The 16321-nt window shown below is 45.0% G+C and overlaps 1 protein-coding gene across 2 annotated transcripts in view; it reads right to left on the bottom strand.

The window, feature by feature from the left end:
- Positions 1-2951: 2951 nt before the first annotated feature.
- Positions 2952-16321, bottom strand: part of ABCF1 (ATP binding cassette subfamily F member 1) — a 66971-nt gene continuing 53601 nt past the window's right edge. For both annotated transcript variants that reach the window (XM_058168238.1, XM_058168239.1), the window contains exons 24-28: positions 8858-8890; positions 6974-7142; positions 6233-6297; positions 6006-6078; positions 2952-3478 (exon numbers count right to left, since the gene is read on the bottom strand). In XM_058168238.1, the coding sequence (XP_058024221.1) occupies positions 3312-3478; positions 6006-6078; positions 6233-6297; positions 6974-7142; positions 8858-8890 (507 nt within the window). In that variant the 3' untranslated portion in view covers positions 2952-3311. The remainder of the gene's footprint in view (positions 3479-6005; positions 6079-6232; positions 6298-6973; positions 7143-8857; positions 8891-16321) is intronic.

Here is a 16321-nt window from a genome sequence, read left to right as displayed (position 1 = left end):
AGGAAGTCCAGTTGCCTCTTGAAAAAGCACCTTTGGGACCAATAAAGAGGAACAATGGGAGTTGTAAAACAGACCCAGAAGGAAGGGACTGCCTATCCTTTGGAACTTAGACTACTGCCAAGTTAGGAATATCTCAAGATAAGGGGTTGAAACAGTTGAAAAGATTGCTATGATCATTTTCCCCCATTGGGTCTTGCTGCCATATAGTGCAGGGTCTCTGTTGTGACCCAGACTCGAGCAGGTAGCAACAAACACAGTCCTTAATGAAAATAAACTTTATTCAAACAGCTAGGAATTGACCCATTCCCAGCGTCGTGAAACCCAAAAGAAAGCAAAGGCTTTTCACACAAAACAGTCTGTCATTATTTCCAACCTGGTCCAATTTAAATAATTGCCAAAGTCCTTTGCAGGTAAGCGTCTCGAGCAGAGAATGGAGAGCTGCCAAGGTCTTCTCGGAGAAACATCCAGAGCAGGGAATGGGACGAGCGCAGCTCCAATGGGCCGCGGTGTGTCTCAGGCTGTAAGACAGCCTGTTATTAAACACAGCTGCTTGCAATTACTGCAGGCTCGAGTCCCACCAGGCCCAAGGTTGACTCAGCCTTCCATCCTTTATAAGGTAGGTAAAATGAGGACCCAGATTGTTGGGGGGGCAATAAGTTGACTTTGTATATAAATATACAAATAGGATGAGACTATTACCTTACACAATGTAAGCCACCCTGAGTCTTCGGAGAAGGGCGGGATATAAATGTAAATAAATTTTTTAAAAAATATTGTTTTCCGGCAAACTGAGACACCGATGCTGGTCTCTTTTTAAACCTTCTGGGAGGGGCCAATTATCTCTTGGCCCTACCCCCGAGATGACCTCTCTGCTTGAGCTGCTCTTGCCTTCTGGCAGCTCTTCTCATTCGGGCATTAGGGACAGGCTCCCCCAGTTCCTCCTCCTCCTCACTACTCTCCGTCTCTGGAGGCTCTGGAGTCCACACCCCATTTCTCAATGGCCCTGGACTCGCCTCCACCTCATCACTGTCCGATTCCACCACCAGCACTGTAGGCTGCTGATGGGCCACAACAGTCTCCAACCTCGACAACTTTAAGACTTGTGGACTTCAACTCCCAGAATTCCTCAGCCAGCTTTGCTGGCTGAGGTATTCTGGGAGTTGAAGTCCACAAGTCTTAAAGTTGCCAAGGTTGGAGACCCCTGATATAGTGGACTCAAAAGAACCAAAGAATCGTGGAGTGGCAAGGGACCACAAGGATCATTTAATCCAACCTTCTGCAATTTACAAGAAAGTGTATTAAACAATTATGGAGAGGGGAGAATTCCTGTCTTCGAAAGCTGCACTGGAAGTGGACAATCCACAATCTCTACAGGCAAATACGTTTTCACTGTCCTCTCAGAGTTTCTCCCAACTGAAGAAAAAAAGCATCCCTTGAGGTAGAGTATTGAATAGTGTGAGCTTTGTTTTGCTTTCTCCGCACATTTATTGTGGGTGTCCTCCAGTGACTGAAAACAATACACACCAAAAAGTGCAATTTGAAGAGGTAGTCCTCAACTTACATCAGTAAGTAAGTGACTTGTGGGTTGGTTTCTGAATGTTTTGTTACCAGGCTAGGGAACGTCTTCAACTGAGTAATTCCCCACCCCCACACACACATCAGTTCACCTCCCCACAACCCTGACCTGAGGTAATCTCATCACAAGACCTGTCACAAGACCCTTACTTGATACACCCACACCTGAAACCCTTATAAACAGAAGAATACTGACACCGACATCCCCTCAACTTCGCTGAAGATGTTACCTAGCTTGGTAATGAAACGTTCGGAAACCCAACCCACAAGCTCAGAGAACAAACCTTCATCCTCATCCTACACCCGAGCAACAGGTAACAACCACTATAGTAAAAGTGACTTATGATCATTTTTCACACTTACGACCGTTAGAGCATCTTCATGGTCAAAATTCAGACGCTTGGCAATTGACTCATATTTATGACTGTCGCCATGTCCTGGGGTCATGGGATCACCATTTGTCACCTTCTGACAAGCAGTCCATTGGGAAGCCAGGTTCAATACAGTAACAAATCGTGTTACTAACTTAAGAATTGTAGCGATTCACTTCAGGGGTGAAATGCTCCCAGTTCGGACCGGATTGCCCGATCCGGTAGTGATGGCGGGTGGTGATTTGGAGAACCTTTAACACAATGTAAGCTGCTCTGAGTCTTTGGAGAAGGGCGGGATATAAATTCAAATTAAAAAAAAAACAGGTAGCAAAAATCCCTGCCCACCCCCATTCCCAGGTGAGCCACGCAATCATCAGAGGTTTTTTTTTACTTTTAAAAGCATTTTTTCTTCGGCCAAAAAAATGCTTTTAAAAGTAAAAAAAAAAAAAAGCCCCTGATGATCATGCGGCTCAGTTGGGTACTAGCCAAAAAATGGGGTGTGGGGGGGGGTTGTTTTTGAGAGAGAAAGAGAAAGAAAGAAAGGCGGGAGGGAGGGAGGCAGGGAATGAATGAAGGAAGGAAGGAAGGAAGGAGGAGAGGAAGGAAGGAGTACAAACCTGGCACTAGATGCGGCTTCAGAGGATAATCCAGGGCTGGAAGGGACCTGGAGTTCATCTAGTCCAATCCTGCTCCAGCAGGACATTGTTAGTGAGTTTCTGTCTTTTGATCCCCCAGTCACATGGTTACATAGCCACGCCCACCTAGTCACATGACACCCCCCAAGCCACACCCCCAAGCCACACCCACAGAACTGGTAGCAAAAAAATTCAGATTTCACCCCTGATTCACTTAACAACTGTGGCAGAAAGGCCATAAAATGGGAGCAAAACTCACTTAACTGTCTTGCTTAGCAACAAAAATGTTGGGCTCCATTGTGGTCGTAGGTCAAGGACTACCTGTATTGACCAAACTATAAAAAAAGTCAGGGAACTCCATCCACAAGAGTGATGGCCATATTTTAATTTATTAAGTTTACATGTTGCGTTCCAACTATTCCTCAAAATAGTGGAAGGAAAGGGGAGAGATTTGTAAAGTGAGAGTGGTCTTCCAAGGTGTCTGCTCAAGGCGAGAGGCAGGATGGGACACCCATCCACCCATCACCTTTTGAGAAGTTCACTTTCCATGCAGGGGGGAGAGAAAGGGAAGAAGAGTTAAAATTGCAACAGTTTTTAATTCCTTGCCTACGTTCAGATCTGTCCCTCTGTGTCACATAAATAAAGCCCTGCTTTTTGAAAGGGTGGAGTTTCCAACGGAAAAATGGAAACCAGGCTGCGCGTGTTCTGGTGACTCCTGCGTCTCACGGCTTCATTCTCTTGGTCGATTGACCAGGACTTCACCCAAGGCTTCCAGCACTTCACGCTTGTAGTCTTCAAAGTCGCCATCGATCTGATTGACTGTCTGGTCCTCCACCACCCACAGATGGCAGTTGGTCTCCGTGATAAGCCGAGCATCGTGGCTGACAATAATCACCGCTGGAAAAGACAGATGAGTTAAGCAAGACCTCCAAATCAGGGGTCTCCAACCTTGGCAACTTTAAGCCTGGAGGACTTTAACTCCCAGAATGCCCCAGCCAGCAAAGCTGGGAATTGAAGTCCTCCAGGCTTAAAGTTGCCAAGGTTGGAGACCCCTGCTCCAAACCCCCATAAAAAAACAATGTTTCTTCCTTGGGTGCACTCGAGCTTTCGAGAGATTGCCATTCGGAACTGAACATGAGCCAACCATCTGCCAAGTGGTTACTAGCAGACGCAGGCAAACGGGTGATTTTTCTCCCAAATAAATTCCCCCAAACTTTGTTTAAATTGTTTAAAAAGCAATTATTTCTTAAGACATCAAATATCCTAGGTTGAGGTTGCAAAAAAAATGCAGCCCATTAACATTTCTTTGGTGGCCACCAGAAAGAGCAAGGCTAAAAATCTGGCTTATCATTACTTTTTTTTTTCCCCTTGGGGGAATGAATGGTTAACGTAAGTACTTGAGGAATCCTCAAAACCTCTCAAAATGTGAAGTCTTGGCCCTGTTTATTTTGGGGGTGCTGCCTTCCAGATCTGCAGCAAAGCCCATAGTGGCTGGGCACTGCTACTTCAATTGTGTTTATGTACAAATTATATAGAATAGAATAGAATAGAATTTTATTGGCCAAGTGTGATTGGACACACAAGGAATTTGTCTTGGTGCATATGCTCTCAGTGTACATAAAAGAAAAGATACGTTCATCAAGGTACAACATAATTATTGAGTTAATCAACCCTGACCTACAAACGTATTAGTTCTGGCATTCATAGTGACTTGACCAGAAACGTATCACTCTTAGGTACTAAGATGTTGCACTTCATTTTCAGCCTTTCCCATCCTGTCAAATGATAGGATAGAGCAAAGTTGATTTACAATAACAAAGGCAAGATATGGGACAGGATAGGACAGTGATAGCTAACCTTTTTTCTCATTGTGTGTTGAAAGCGTGTGTGCCCAACTACCTCATTCCCCCAGCTCATGCATACTTGATCCTTCCGCCCCTCCCATTTTTGGCCTAGCAGGCCTCCCTGCAGCCTCCTGGGCCTAAAAATGGGCCATGGGGGAGCAATCCCATGCTACGCCTCTATGCATGACCTCCACCCCCGCGCATGTGCATGGCCCCCCTGCGCATGCGTATCCCGCTTGCGCCCCACCCCCCGTGCATCCCGAAAATCGGCTGGCCAGCGGGAGGCATGCACACGTGGTGAAACTAAGCTGGGTGCCCGCAGAGAGGGCTGTGTGTGCCAGCTGTGGCACGCATGTCATAGGTTTGCCACCATGGGGATAGGACAAACCCAATGTCACTTTAGGAATGCCTGGTCCCTTCCTTCTACTTTCCGGTACCACCTATCAAATTTGTAAGGACAGCATAGTGTTGAACAGAGGTGTATTTATCACATATTACCACCACTGGAAGTCATCCAGGTCAAGAGATGAAATCTAAAAATTTTCCCTACTGGTTCTGTGGGCGTGGCTTAATTGGTGGGCGTGGCTTGGTGGTCAGATGACTGGGTGGGCGTGGCCAATAACAATAAATAATAAAAATAATAAAGTATAAAAACAAGAGGTATCAAAAACCAACTTTCACACTTTACACACACACAACACAACACAACTGACTCACACACAATGTAAAAGCAGCTGCACTTCACACTTCACACAGCCACAAAAAGCTCAAAAACCAACTTTCACACTTTACACACATACAACTCAAACACACACACACACACAAAATGCCACATACAGCTTTCTGAGATTTTGTGTGTTTGTGTAATTAGAGTGAAACATTACAAACACACCAAATCTCAGAAAGCTGCACAAATATTTTATTTTATTATTTTATTTTATTTTATTTTATTGTGGACTTCAAATCCCAGAGTTCCTCAGCCAGCAAAGCAGGAAGTGAAAGCAAGCTTTTTTTTTTTCCTTCAGTAGCTGAAGAAAGCATGGCATTGCCAGCCCGAAAAGGCAGTAATTATAGGTAAGTGAGGAGGGGGAATTGGCTGGGCATGGGTGGGGGCTCTTGTAAGTGGGGGCTGTTAAAAAGTGAGTTTAAAAGCCTGTGAGGATCAGGAAACTCCTCTGGGATTTCCAGAGGAGGCTTTTAAAACCTCGGTTTTTTTCTTGTTTTTTTCCCCTTTGGCTGAAGAGGGTTTTTTTTTAAAAAAAAACTTTTAAGGGGTTTTGATGATCTCTGCTCAGCCCCGCGATCATCAGAGGTTTTTTTTTTACTTTTAAAGGCATGTTTCGGCTGAAGAAAAACTTTTAAAAGTAAAAAAAACCCTCTGCTGATGGTGCGGCTCAGGGGCCAGGGATTTTTGCTACCGGTCCTCCGAACCAGCAGCTGCTATCGCTACCTAATCGGGCGAGCCGGTGCGAACCGGGAGCATTTCACCCCTGAATTTGTAAGGACAGCATAGTGTTGAGCAGAGGTGTATTTATCACATATTACCACCACTGGAATTCAGAGCCAACAAATTTGCTCACCTCCTTTATAGTCGTTGATAGCATCTCCCAAGGCGTCGATTGATTCAATATCCAGGTTATTCGTAGGTTCATCCTGGGGGGAAAGGGAAGGAAGAGACATTTGAGGACTCTTGGCTTCTCTCCAGCTTCCACAATGGTGCTGATATGCTGGTGCAGAAGGCGAGGATTTGGGTTTGATGGGGGGAAATACCACAGACTTCAATACAGATGATTGTGGATAAACTCACCAGAATAAGGACGTCTGGCTCTCTACAAGCTAATTCGGCAAATACTACGCGAGCTTTTTGTCCCCCTGATAATGGAGGAAAAAAAACAAAAAACAAAGGAGAGAAAGGAGGAATTAGAAGATTAGCAAAAACATGCTTGCTTCCCCAAAATTGATGCAATAGCAATAGCACTTAGACTTATATACCGCTTCATAGTGCTTTTACAGCCCTCTCTAAGCGGTTTAGAGTCAGCATATTGCCCCCAACAATCTGGGTCCTCATTTTACGGGCCTCAGAAGGATGGAAGGCTGTCAACCTTGAGCCTGGTGAGATTTGAACTGCCGAACTGCAGCTAGCAGTCAGCAGAAGTAGCCTGCAGTGCTGCCCTCCAACCACTGCACTACCTCGGCTCTATGCAGACAGCATCTCACCTATCAGAATTTGAAAGGACATCTGGAAGGATAAACAGGGCATCTTCTGAGCTTCTTAAGAACACACCAAGTCCCCTTTGAAGGCTGTTAGCGTTGGCCTATCTTTCTACAGCCTGCATCTGATGTCTTGCTCAAGACACAGATGGACTGTTTAATCACTAAAACTCCAACCCCTAGTGCCCTCCAGGTGTGCTTAGCTACAACGTTTATTATCCAACACATTTGGAACATGCCAAGGTGGAGAAAGCTATGCTACCAGCCCCCGTTCTTCCTTGTGAAGCTCTTGACCCACCATCCACCCTTCCCTTCTCCCAAAAAATGTGTCCCATACCAGACAGCTTGCAAATCTGGATGGTGTGGGCATGACTCTCAAGACCGAACCGCCCCAAACATTTACGGGCATCTTGGTAAGGCAGGTTGAAATTGCGCTGAAGATATTCAGTGGCTGTTTCCTGCATGTTCAGCTGATCAGCGTATTGTTGGTTGAAGAAGCCAACTTTCTACCCGGAGGGGGAAAAAAAGGAAAATTGGGTGAAACCTCACTCAAACGGCTACTGAAGCTTAACTCACATCATTCACTCCTGCCACAGCTGGCATTGCAGGGTGCCTTCTGTGATTCTGCTTCTGAAATCTTCTCCATCTCTCTTTCAACCAATTCATTTTGGCCAAGGTTAAGGCTGTCAGAAGCCTTCCTAATTTCCTGGACTTGAACTTCCCCCAGCCTGTCGTGTCCCACTCCTCCGCTGACGGCCGGGTCAGGGAAATCCGAATCAGGCTTGCCTCTGCAGCTCTGCCCAAAGTCCTAGCAAAGTCCTCAGAGCAGGCAGGAGACCAGAAGTGACTTCAGCAAGATAAGTTCGACTTTGCCTGACTCAGAGACTGCCAGAAAGCAGATCCTTTATATAGGCTATGGGGTGTGGCTCCATGACTCAGCACTCATTAAGGCCTGCCCCTCCCTTCCTTCTGTTGCCTCCGCCTATCCAATCTTCTGATGCGAGGGTCACTCCAATCAGCTGTTGGAAGTAAACCCTCTTCAGGCTCACATGCTGTGGAGGAGGGGGAGGGGTCTAGCTGCTCCGTTTGCCTGGGCATGGAGCCAGGGCTGGGGCCGGGGGATGCTCCCTCCTCTGCAGCCTGCTTGGGCATGGAGCCAGGGCTGGGACCGGGAGGTGCCCCCTCCTCTGCAGCTTGTCTGGGCATGGAGCCAGGACTGGGGCCGGGAGGCATACATTCCTCCGTGTTCGGGAGCAGATAAGCAGACCCCGGCTGCGGTGAGAGCGGACAAGACACAACACAGCCCTTGTCACTGGCTCATGTCGGCTGGGATGACGTGAAATGGAATCTAAACCATCAGGCGGAAAATAACCAGGTTGCCTAATTCTAATTTAATGCATGATGTCCTGAAATCAGTCTCCGAATTGTGTGATGATGTTTTACTCGATGTCTCAACTGCCAAGTTGAGCACAGGAAGAAGCAGCTGCATGCAGACATACTAACGTGTTTCCCTGAAAATAAGGCCCTGTCTTGTATTTTTTTGCCACCAAAAAAGACACCAACTCCTATTTTCAGGGTGTGTGTGTGTGTGTGTGCCACTGACTCACCTCACTTGCGCAAGTCGCCCCTGGCCTTTTTTTCGCTATCAGGGGCCTTCAGGAATTTCTTCATCTGGCAAGGCTAGCAAGGTTTTCCTGAAGGCCTCTGCAGCTGATAACTGTTATCGGCTACAGAGGCCTTCAGGAAAGCCTTGCCAGCTGCAGAAGAAATGGCCCGAGGTGCATGAGGCCTGGCTGCAACTGTCCGAAGGTAAGTAGTAGGGCAGCTCCAACCCCCTCCCCCCAAGTTTAATTTTCACCTGTGCACCCTGGAGTGGGTGGGGTCTTAATTAGGCTTATTTTTTGGAAGGTAGGGCTTATATTGGGCACACTTGTAAAAATCAAGCTAGGACTTACTTTCTGAGTAGGTCGTATTTTCGGGGAAACACGGTAATACGTGAAAGACCAAAAGGTATATTGGATATCCTGCAAGCAAACGATCCCCTCTCCATGCAGAGTACACCAACCCAAAGCTACAACTGCCATGTGTGCACCACTTCCTATGACCAAAGATTTCCTACCCTGACTGCTACCTCTGCTTTCCACTCCAATATAGCCCACCCCCTCCCCCAATAATACACTGCCGTCCCACCACATCCCAATTAAATCTCACCGACACTTACTAGCCTGTGGTTTTTCCTCATTTCTCCTCTGGTCTGGAAAGATGACAAGACAAAAACAAAACAGGAAGTTAATATTGCTTTGGTTCTCTTCCCTTGCAATCAACAATTATTAATTAACAATTAGTTAGTTAGTTAGTTAATTGCAATTAACAACTAATTCCCACAACACTGTCAAATAATTTGCTGAGACTATATTACTATTATTATTCTCTTTCTTACTAGTATCTTCCTTGTGAAGTGGGGCCACCGGAATCAGCTGGGGCTGTTGATCACGTACCTGGCTCCTTGCTACGTGACTACAGCCCTACCTGAACTGCTAGAGGTGCTTGCTGGCGTGGTGGTTGAGATCCCCAGACTATTGGTCTTGGGGGATTTCAACCTGCCATCTGCCGGCTTGTCGTCGACGGTGGTTCAGGAGTTCCAGGCCTCCATGACGGCCTTGGACCTGATTCAAGTAACTGATGGCCCTACACACATTGGGGAGGCGCTAGACTTGATTTTTATCTCTGGTCAGTGGGTAAATGATCTGGATTTAGGAGATCTAGTGAAAGAACCGGTGTCATGGTCAGATCATTTTCTTCTTCGCCTAGACTTTCAGACCGCCGCTCACCACCGCGGGAGGAGCCAATGCGTTGGTTCCGTCCCAGGCGCCTGATGGACCGGAGAGGTTCCTGGCGGAGCTTGGGCGCTTCCTGAGGATCTTACCCGCACGACTGAAGAACTGGTTGCGGCCTGGGAGCGGGCGCGGCTGGGGCTTTGGACCGTGTCGTGCCTTTCTGACCTCTGACCCGGCGTAGATCTCAATTGGCTCCCTGGTTTTCCGAGGCTGAGAGATGAAACACGGAGAACGCCTGGAAAGTATTTGGAGGTCTAGCCGTTCGAGGCTGATCGGACACTAGTGAGGTCCTTTACTAGGACCTACCTAGTGGCAATGAGGAGGCGGCGTTCCTCGTTCCACCCTCATTGCATCGGCAGATAACCGCCCGGCCGCCCTGTTTGGTGACCCGTTCCTCCTCCATCAAGAGGACGGGATGACCCCTGAGGACGAGCTGAGGAGTTTAACGGTTATCTATACGATAAAATCGTTCAGCTTCGGGATAGTTTGGACCAAGATTGCGATGATCCAGCTGAGACGACAGAGACACGTCTTGTTGAGGTTATCTGGGATGAGTTTGATTCTGTGGCTCCCGAGGACATGTTTACTGGACCCGTGCCCTTCCTGGTTAGTGCTGGCTGCTCAGGAAGTGACACGAGGCTGGCTCCAGGGGATTATAAATGCTTCTTTGATGGAAGGGGTTTTCCCCGCCGCCTTGAAGGAGGCGGTGGTGAGACCTCTCCTCAAGAAGCCTTCCCTGGATCCAGCTATTTTGGGAATTATCGTCAGTCTCAACCTTCGCTTTGTGGCGAAGGTTGTAGAAATGGTTGCATGGCAGCTCCCCGGCACCTGGAGGAAACTGTCTATCTGGACCCGTTCCAGTCCGGCTTCGACCGGTTATAGCACGGAGACGGCTTTGGTCGCGTTGGTGGATGACCTCTGGAGGGCCAGGGACAGGGTTGCTCCTCTGCCTTGGTCCTATTAGATCTCTCAGTGGCTTTGATACCATCGACCATGGTATCCTGCTGCGCGGGTGGGAGGGTTTGGGAGGGGGGGGCACCGTTTGTTGGTGGTCCTCCTCCGATCTCTCTGGCGGGCCGCAGACGGTGTTGGCAGGGGGGCAGAGGTCGTCCTCGAGGCGCCTCAGTTGTGGGGTGCCTCAGGGTCGATTCTCTCGCCTACCCTGTTCAACATCTATGTAAACCGCTGGGTGAGGTCATCAGTGGTTTTGGGGTGAGTTATCATCTGTACGCTGATGATACTCAGCTGTACTTTCCACCCGGACCACCCCAGCAGGCGGTCGAAGTGCTGTCCCGGTGCCTGGAAGCTGTACGGGTCTGGATGGGGAGAAACAGACTCAAGCTCAATCCCTCCAAGGCGGAGTGGCTGTGGATGCGGCATCCCGGTACAGTCAGCTGCATCCGCAGCTGACTGTTGAAGCAGTTAGTGGCCCCAAAGGAGGTGGTTCGCAACAGGCGTCCTCCTGGATGGGCGGCTGTCTTTGATGAACACCTGGCGGCCGTCTCCAGGAGGGCCTTTACCAGGTTCGCCTGGTTCGCCAGTTCGTCCCTTCCTTGATCGGGATGCCTTATGCACGGTCACTCACGCTCTGGTTACGTCTAGGCTGGATTATTGCAATGCTCTCTACATGGGGCTGCCCTTGAGGTGCACCGGAGGCTGCAGTTAGTCCAGAATGCAGCTGCGCGGGTAATGAGGGAGCCGCTCGTGGCTCCCACGTGACATCGCTGCTCCGTAGCTTGCACTGGCTTCCTGTGGTCTTTCGGGTGCACTTCAAGATTTTGGTAACTATCTTTAAAGCGCTCCATGGCTTAGGACCCGGGTACTTACGAGACCGCCTGCTGTTACCCTTTGCCTCCCACCGACCCGTACGCTCGCACAGAGAGGGTCTCCTCAGGGTGCCGTCCGCCAAACTGTGTCGGCTGGCGGCCCCCAGGAGTAGGGCCTTCTCTGTGGGGGCAGTGATGCTCTGGAACGAACTTCCCCCCGGCCTGCGTCAAGTGCCTGATCTTCGGACCTTCCATCGTGAGCTCAAAACATATTTATTCATTAAAGCGGGACTGGCGAGGGGCGTGGCCATGACCGTGGTGGGGTAAGGACCTTTCCTTCACTTCACAGGGCTTAATAATGAAGATTTATGAGGATTAATGCTGTTTGGAATGCACCGTTATGGATGAAAGTTAATAAATCATGAAGTGGAAGTGTTAATAGCCCAGCAGACTGAATTTAAAACTGGTAGGTCATTTGAAACTGCTTGAATTAAGGAGTTTTTACTGCGTGGGATGACCGAACTGGCAGACACGATGAGTTTGGAATAAACTGCTGTCTTTTGCTTTCCTTATTATAATTATCGTGTTCTGTGTTAAATGCTGAGGCTAAGGAATATCAAAGACTGAATTTGCTAATGAGAAGAATTTTAATTGAAGAGATCGATCTTTTGTGCTGGACTGACTGGCTGAAGAAGATTTTATTAGGTGGATAATTTTTTTTTTATTATTATTTTTCTTTTGAGAGGAAATTAATAGCTTGTTTATATTACAGAAAACAAAAAAAGGACTTTGTTTTGAAGTTCAAGCTGGTTTTTTTTTTTTCTTCTCTGCCGACGTGGAGAAAAATGGCGCTGATTAAGCTGTGAGGTAATTGTGTTTCTTTGTGGAGTGAATATGACTCATAAGTTACTGATAAGCTACTAACGAGTGCAAATAAGCCGTTTCGCTTCAATTAAAGATTGTCGTCCCTTGATCTTCATCAAGACCCTCTGTAAAATTGGTTTGACTGCTGTCCTTTGATCTTCACTAAGACTCTTTGAAAATTGGAATCCCAGTTTGAGAAATTTTTGGTTTTGTTTTTTCAAAATGACTTAACAACTTTCAGAAACGCAGCAAATTGCTGCAGCTTTAAATAAAATTGGGGAAAAATAGCAGGACTATCAGGCGTATAGATAATTTGACATTTAAACTGACATCCGAAATGCAAAATTTAAAGCAAGAGATGAATGATAACTTTGCTAAACAAAAGAGGAAATGATAATGATTAAAGATGAAATGGAGCAGCTGCATGTGCATGAGGCAAAAGTAGATCGGCAAATTGGCAAAATATTTTATAAAATGAGCAGCAAGATAAGAGAATTTGTCTTTTGGAAGAAGAGATGAGGAAATATAATTTTGTTATTAGAGGAATCTCGGAAGAAAGGAGGATAAATTGAAACAGCGGGTTTTGAAATGGATTAATGATTTGGATACGCAACTTACGTTCACAATAGCAGACCTGGCAAGTGTTTTAGAATTGGATATAGAAGGCAAAATGGTTCTAACAGGAATGTGCTTGTCAGGTTCGCAAATCTTGGTGATAAGTTGGAAGTTATGGCCAAGTTAAGAGAGTTGGGAGATGCTTTGAAGTTTGAAGGGAAGACTATTCAAGTCTTCCCGGATATATCAAGAGAAGAAAGGGCATGGAGATTTTTTTTAAAACCAATTACAAAAGTTTTGAGAGATAATGGAATTAAATACAATTGGAGGCCACCACAACAATTGAAATTTTTTATAAAGGAAGGATCGTACAATCACCCCAGATATAGATGCATTATTATATTTACGGGAGCTTGGACTGATTGAGATGGAGGATTTAATGGAGATAAAAGATCAAATGCTTCAGATGGGTGGAACATACGTGGAAACATCAATCTCAGAAGAAGAAAAAGGGGCTATTGGAGGGCAAGACTCTAAAGGGTTAAAGAGGAAAGAAATATCACCTGTGTTGGTTGAACAGAAGAAGAGTCGTGAGGATACAGTAGGAGAAGAAGCAGATAAGAGTCTTGGAAAATATGAAGCTGAATGCGGGTCATCGCTATCTTTTTTTTTGAGTGATGAATTTAAATAGACAGCCCGAAAGAAGTGCCCCGGGCATTGGCACGTCCCCTCTCCCCCATTCTCTTTATAGAGGCGAAACCGATGAGGATGTGGGGAAGAAGATTGTTTGTATTTTGGAATCCCAGTTTGAGAAATTTTTGGTTTGTTTTTTCAAAATGACTCAACAACTTTCAGAAAGCGCAGCAAATTGCTGCAGCTTTAAATAAAATTGGGGAAAAATAGCAGGACTATCAGGCGTATAGATAATTTGACATTTAAACTGACATCCAGTGCAAAATTTGAAGCAAGAGATGAATGATAACTTTGCTAAACAAAAAGAGGAAATGATAATGATTAAAGATGAAATGGAGCAGCTGCATGTGCATGAGGCAAAAGTAGATCGGCAAATTGGCAAAATATTTTATAAAAATGAGCAGCAAGATAAGAGAATTTGTCTTTTGGAAGAAGAGATGAGGAAATATAATTTTGTTATTAGAGGAATCTCGGAAGAAAGGGAGGATAAATTGAAACAGTGGGTTTTGAAATGGATTAATGATTTGGATACACAACTTACGTTTACAATAGCAGACCTGGCAAGTGTTTTTAGAATTGGATATAGAAGGCAAAATGGTTCTAACAGGAATGTGCTTGTCAGGTTCGCAAATCTTGGTGATAAGTTGGAAGTTATGGCCAAGTTAAGAGAGTTGGGAGATGCTTTGAAGTTTGAAGGGAAGACTATTCAAGTCTTCCCGGATATATCAAGAGAAGAAAGGGCATGGAGATTTTTTTTAAAACCAATTACAAAAGTTTTGAGAGATAATGGAATTAAATACAATTGGAGGCCACCACAACAATTGAAATTTTTTTATAAAGGAAGGATGCGTACAATCACCCCAGATATAGATGCATTATTATATTTACGGGAGCTTGGACTGATTGAGATGGAGGATTTAATGGAGATAAAAGATCAAATGCTTCAGATGGGTGGAACATACGTGGAAACATCAATCTCAGAAGAAGAAAAAGGGGCTATTGGAGGGCAAGACTCTAAAGGGTTAAAGAGGAAAGAAATATCACCTGTGTTGGTTGAACAGAAGAAGAGTCGTGAGGATACAGTAGGAGAAGAAGCAGATAAGAGTCTTGGAAAATATGAAGCTGAATGCGGGTCATCGCTATCTTTTTTTGAGTGATGAATTTAAATAGACAGCCGAAAGAAGTGCCCGGGCATTGGCACGTCCCTCTCCCCATTCTCTTTATAGAGGCGAAACCGATGAGGATGTGGGGAAGAAGATTGTTTGTATTTTATTGTTTGTTTTGTTTTGTTTTGTTTTTTTCTCTGCCGATGTGGAGAAAAATGGCGCTGATTAAGCTGTGAGGTAATTGTGTTTCTTTGTGGAGTGAATATGACTCATAAGTTACTGATAAGCTACTAACGAGTGCAAATAAGCCGTTTCGCTCAATTAAAGATTGTCGTCCCTTGATCTTCATCAAGACCCTCTGTAAAATTGGTTTGACTGCTGTCCTTTGATCTTCACTAAGACTCTTTGAAAAATTGGAATCCCAGTTTGAGAAATTTTTTGGTTTTTGTTTTTTTTTTCAAAATGACTCAACAACTTTCAGAAAAGCAGCAAATTGCTGCAGCTTTAAATAAAATTGGGGAAAAAATAGCAGGACTATCAGGCGTATAGATAATTTGACATTTAAACTGACATCCGAAATGCAAAATTTAAAGCAAGATATGAATGATAACTTTGCTAAACAAAAAGAGGAAATGATAATGATTAAAGATGAAATGGAGCAGCTGCATGTGCATGAGGCAAAAGTAGATCGGCAAATTGGCAAAATATTTTATAAAAATGAGCAGCAAGATAAGAGAATTTGTCTTTTGGAAGAAGAGATGAGGAAATATAATTTTGTTATCAGAGGAATCTCGGAAGAAAGGGAGGATAAATTGAAACAGCGGGTTTTGAAATGGATTAATGATTTGGATACGCAACTTACGTTCACAATAGCAGACCTGGCAAGTGTTTTTAGAATTGGATATAGAAGGCAAAATGGTTCTAACAGGAATGTGCTTGTCAGGTTCGCAAATCTTGGTGATAAGTTGGAAGTTATGGCCAAGTTAAGAGAGTTGGGAGATGCTTTGAAGTTTGAAGGGAAGACTATTCAAGTCTTCCCGGATATATCAAGAGAAGAAAGGGCATGGAGATTTTTTTTAAAACCAATTACAAAAGTTTTGAGAGATAATGGAATTAAATACAATTGGAGGCCACCACAACAATTGAAATTTTTTTATAAAGGAAGGATCGTACAATCACCCCAGATATAGATGCATTATTATATTTACGGGAGCTTGGACTGATTGAGATGGAGGATTTAATGGAGATAAAAGATCAAATGCTTCAGATGGGTGGAACATACGTGAAACATCAATCTCAGAAGAAGAAAAAGGGGCTATTGGAGGCAAGACTCTAAAGGGTTAAAGAGGAAAGAAATATCACCTGTGTTGGTTGAACAGAAGAAGAGTCGTGAGGATACAGTAGGAGAAGAAGCAGATAAGAGTCTTGGAAAATATGAAGCTGAATGCGGGTCATCGCTATCTTTTTTTGAGTGATGAATTTAAATAGACAGCCCGAAAGAAGTGCCCGGGCATTGGCACGTCCCTCTCCCCATTCTCTTTATAGGCGAAACCGATGAGGATGTGGGGAAGAAGATTGTTTGTACTTTATTGTTTGTTTTGTTTTGTTTTTTTCTGTTTTCTTATTGTTGTTTATATGGTAGTTTAATGTCGGGTGGTGGGGGCACAGAAAGGAAGATGCGGGATAGGATTAAAAATTTATATTTTAAATGGGAGTTATAAAAATAATGTCATGGAATGTGAAGGGTACAGGAATCAGATTAAAAGAAGAAGATTGGATCTTAAGATTAAAAGGGATTTACCAGATATTTTATTTTTACAAGAAACCCATCAGAAATCTGATGATTCAAATAGAATGTATATAA

The sequence above is a fragment of the Ahaetulla prasina genome, chromosome 2, assembly GCF_028640845.1.
Source record: "Ahaetulla prasina isolate Xishuangbanna chromosome 2, ASM2864084v1, whole genome shotgun sequence".
NCBI lineage: Eukaryota > Metazoa > Chordata > Lepidosauria > Squamata > Colubridae > Ahaetulla > Ahaetulla prasina.
This window is presented reverse-complemented; position numbering and strand designations above follow the sequence as displayed.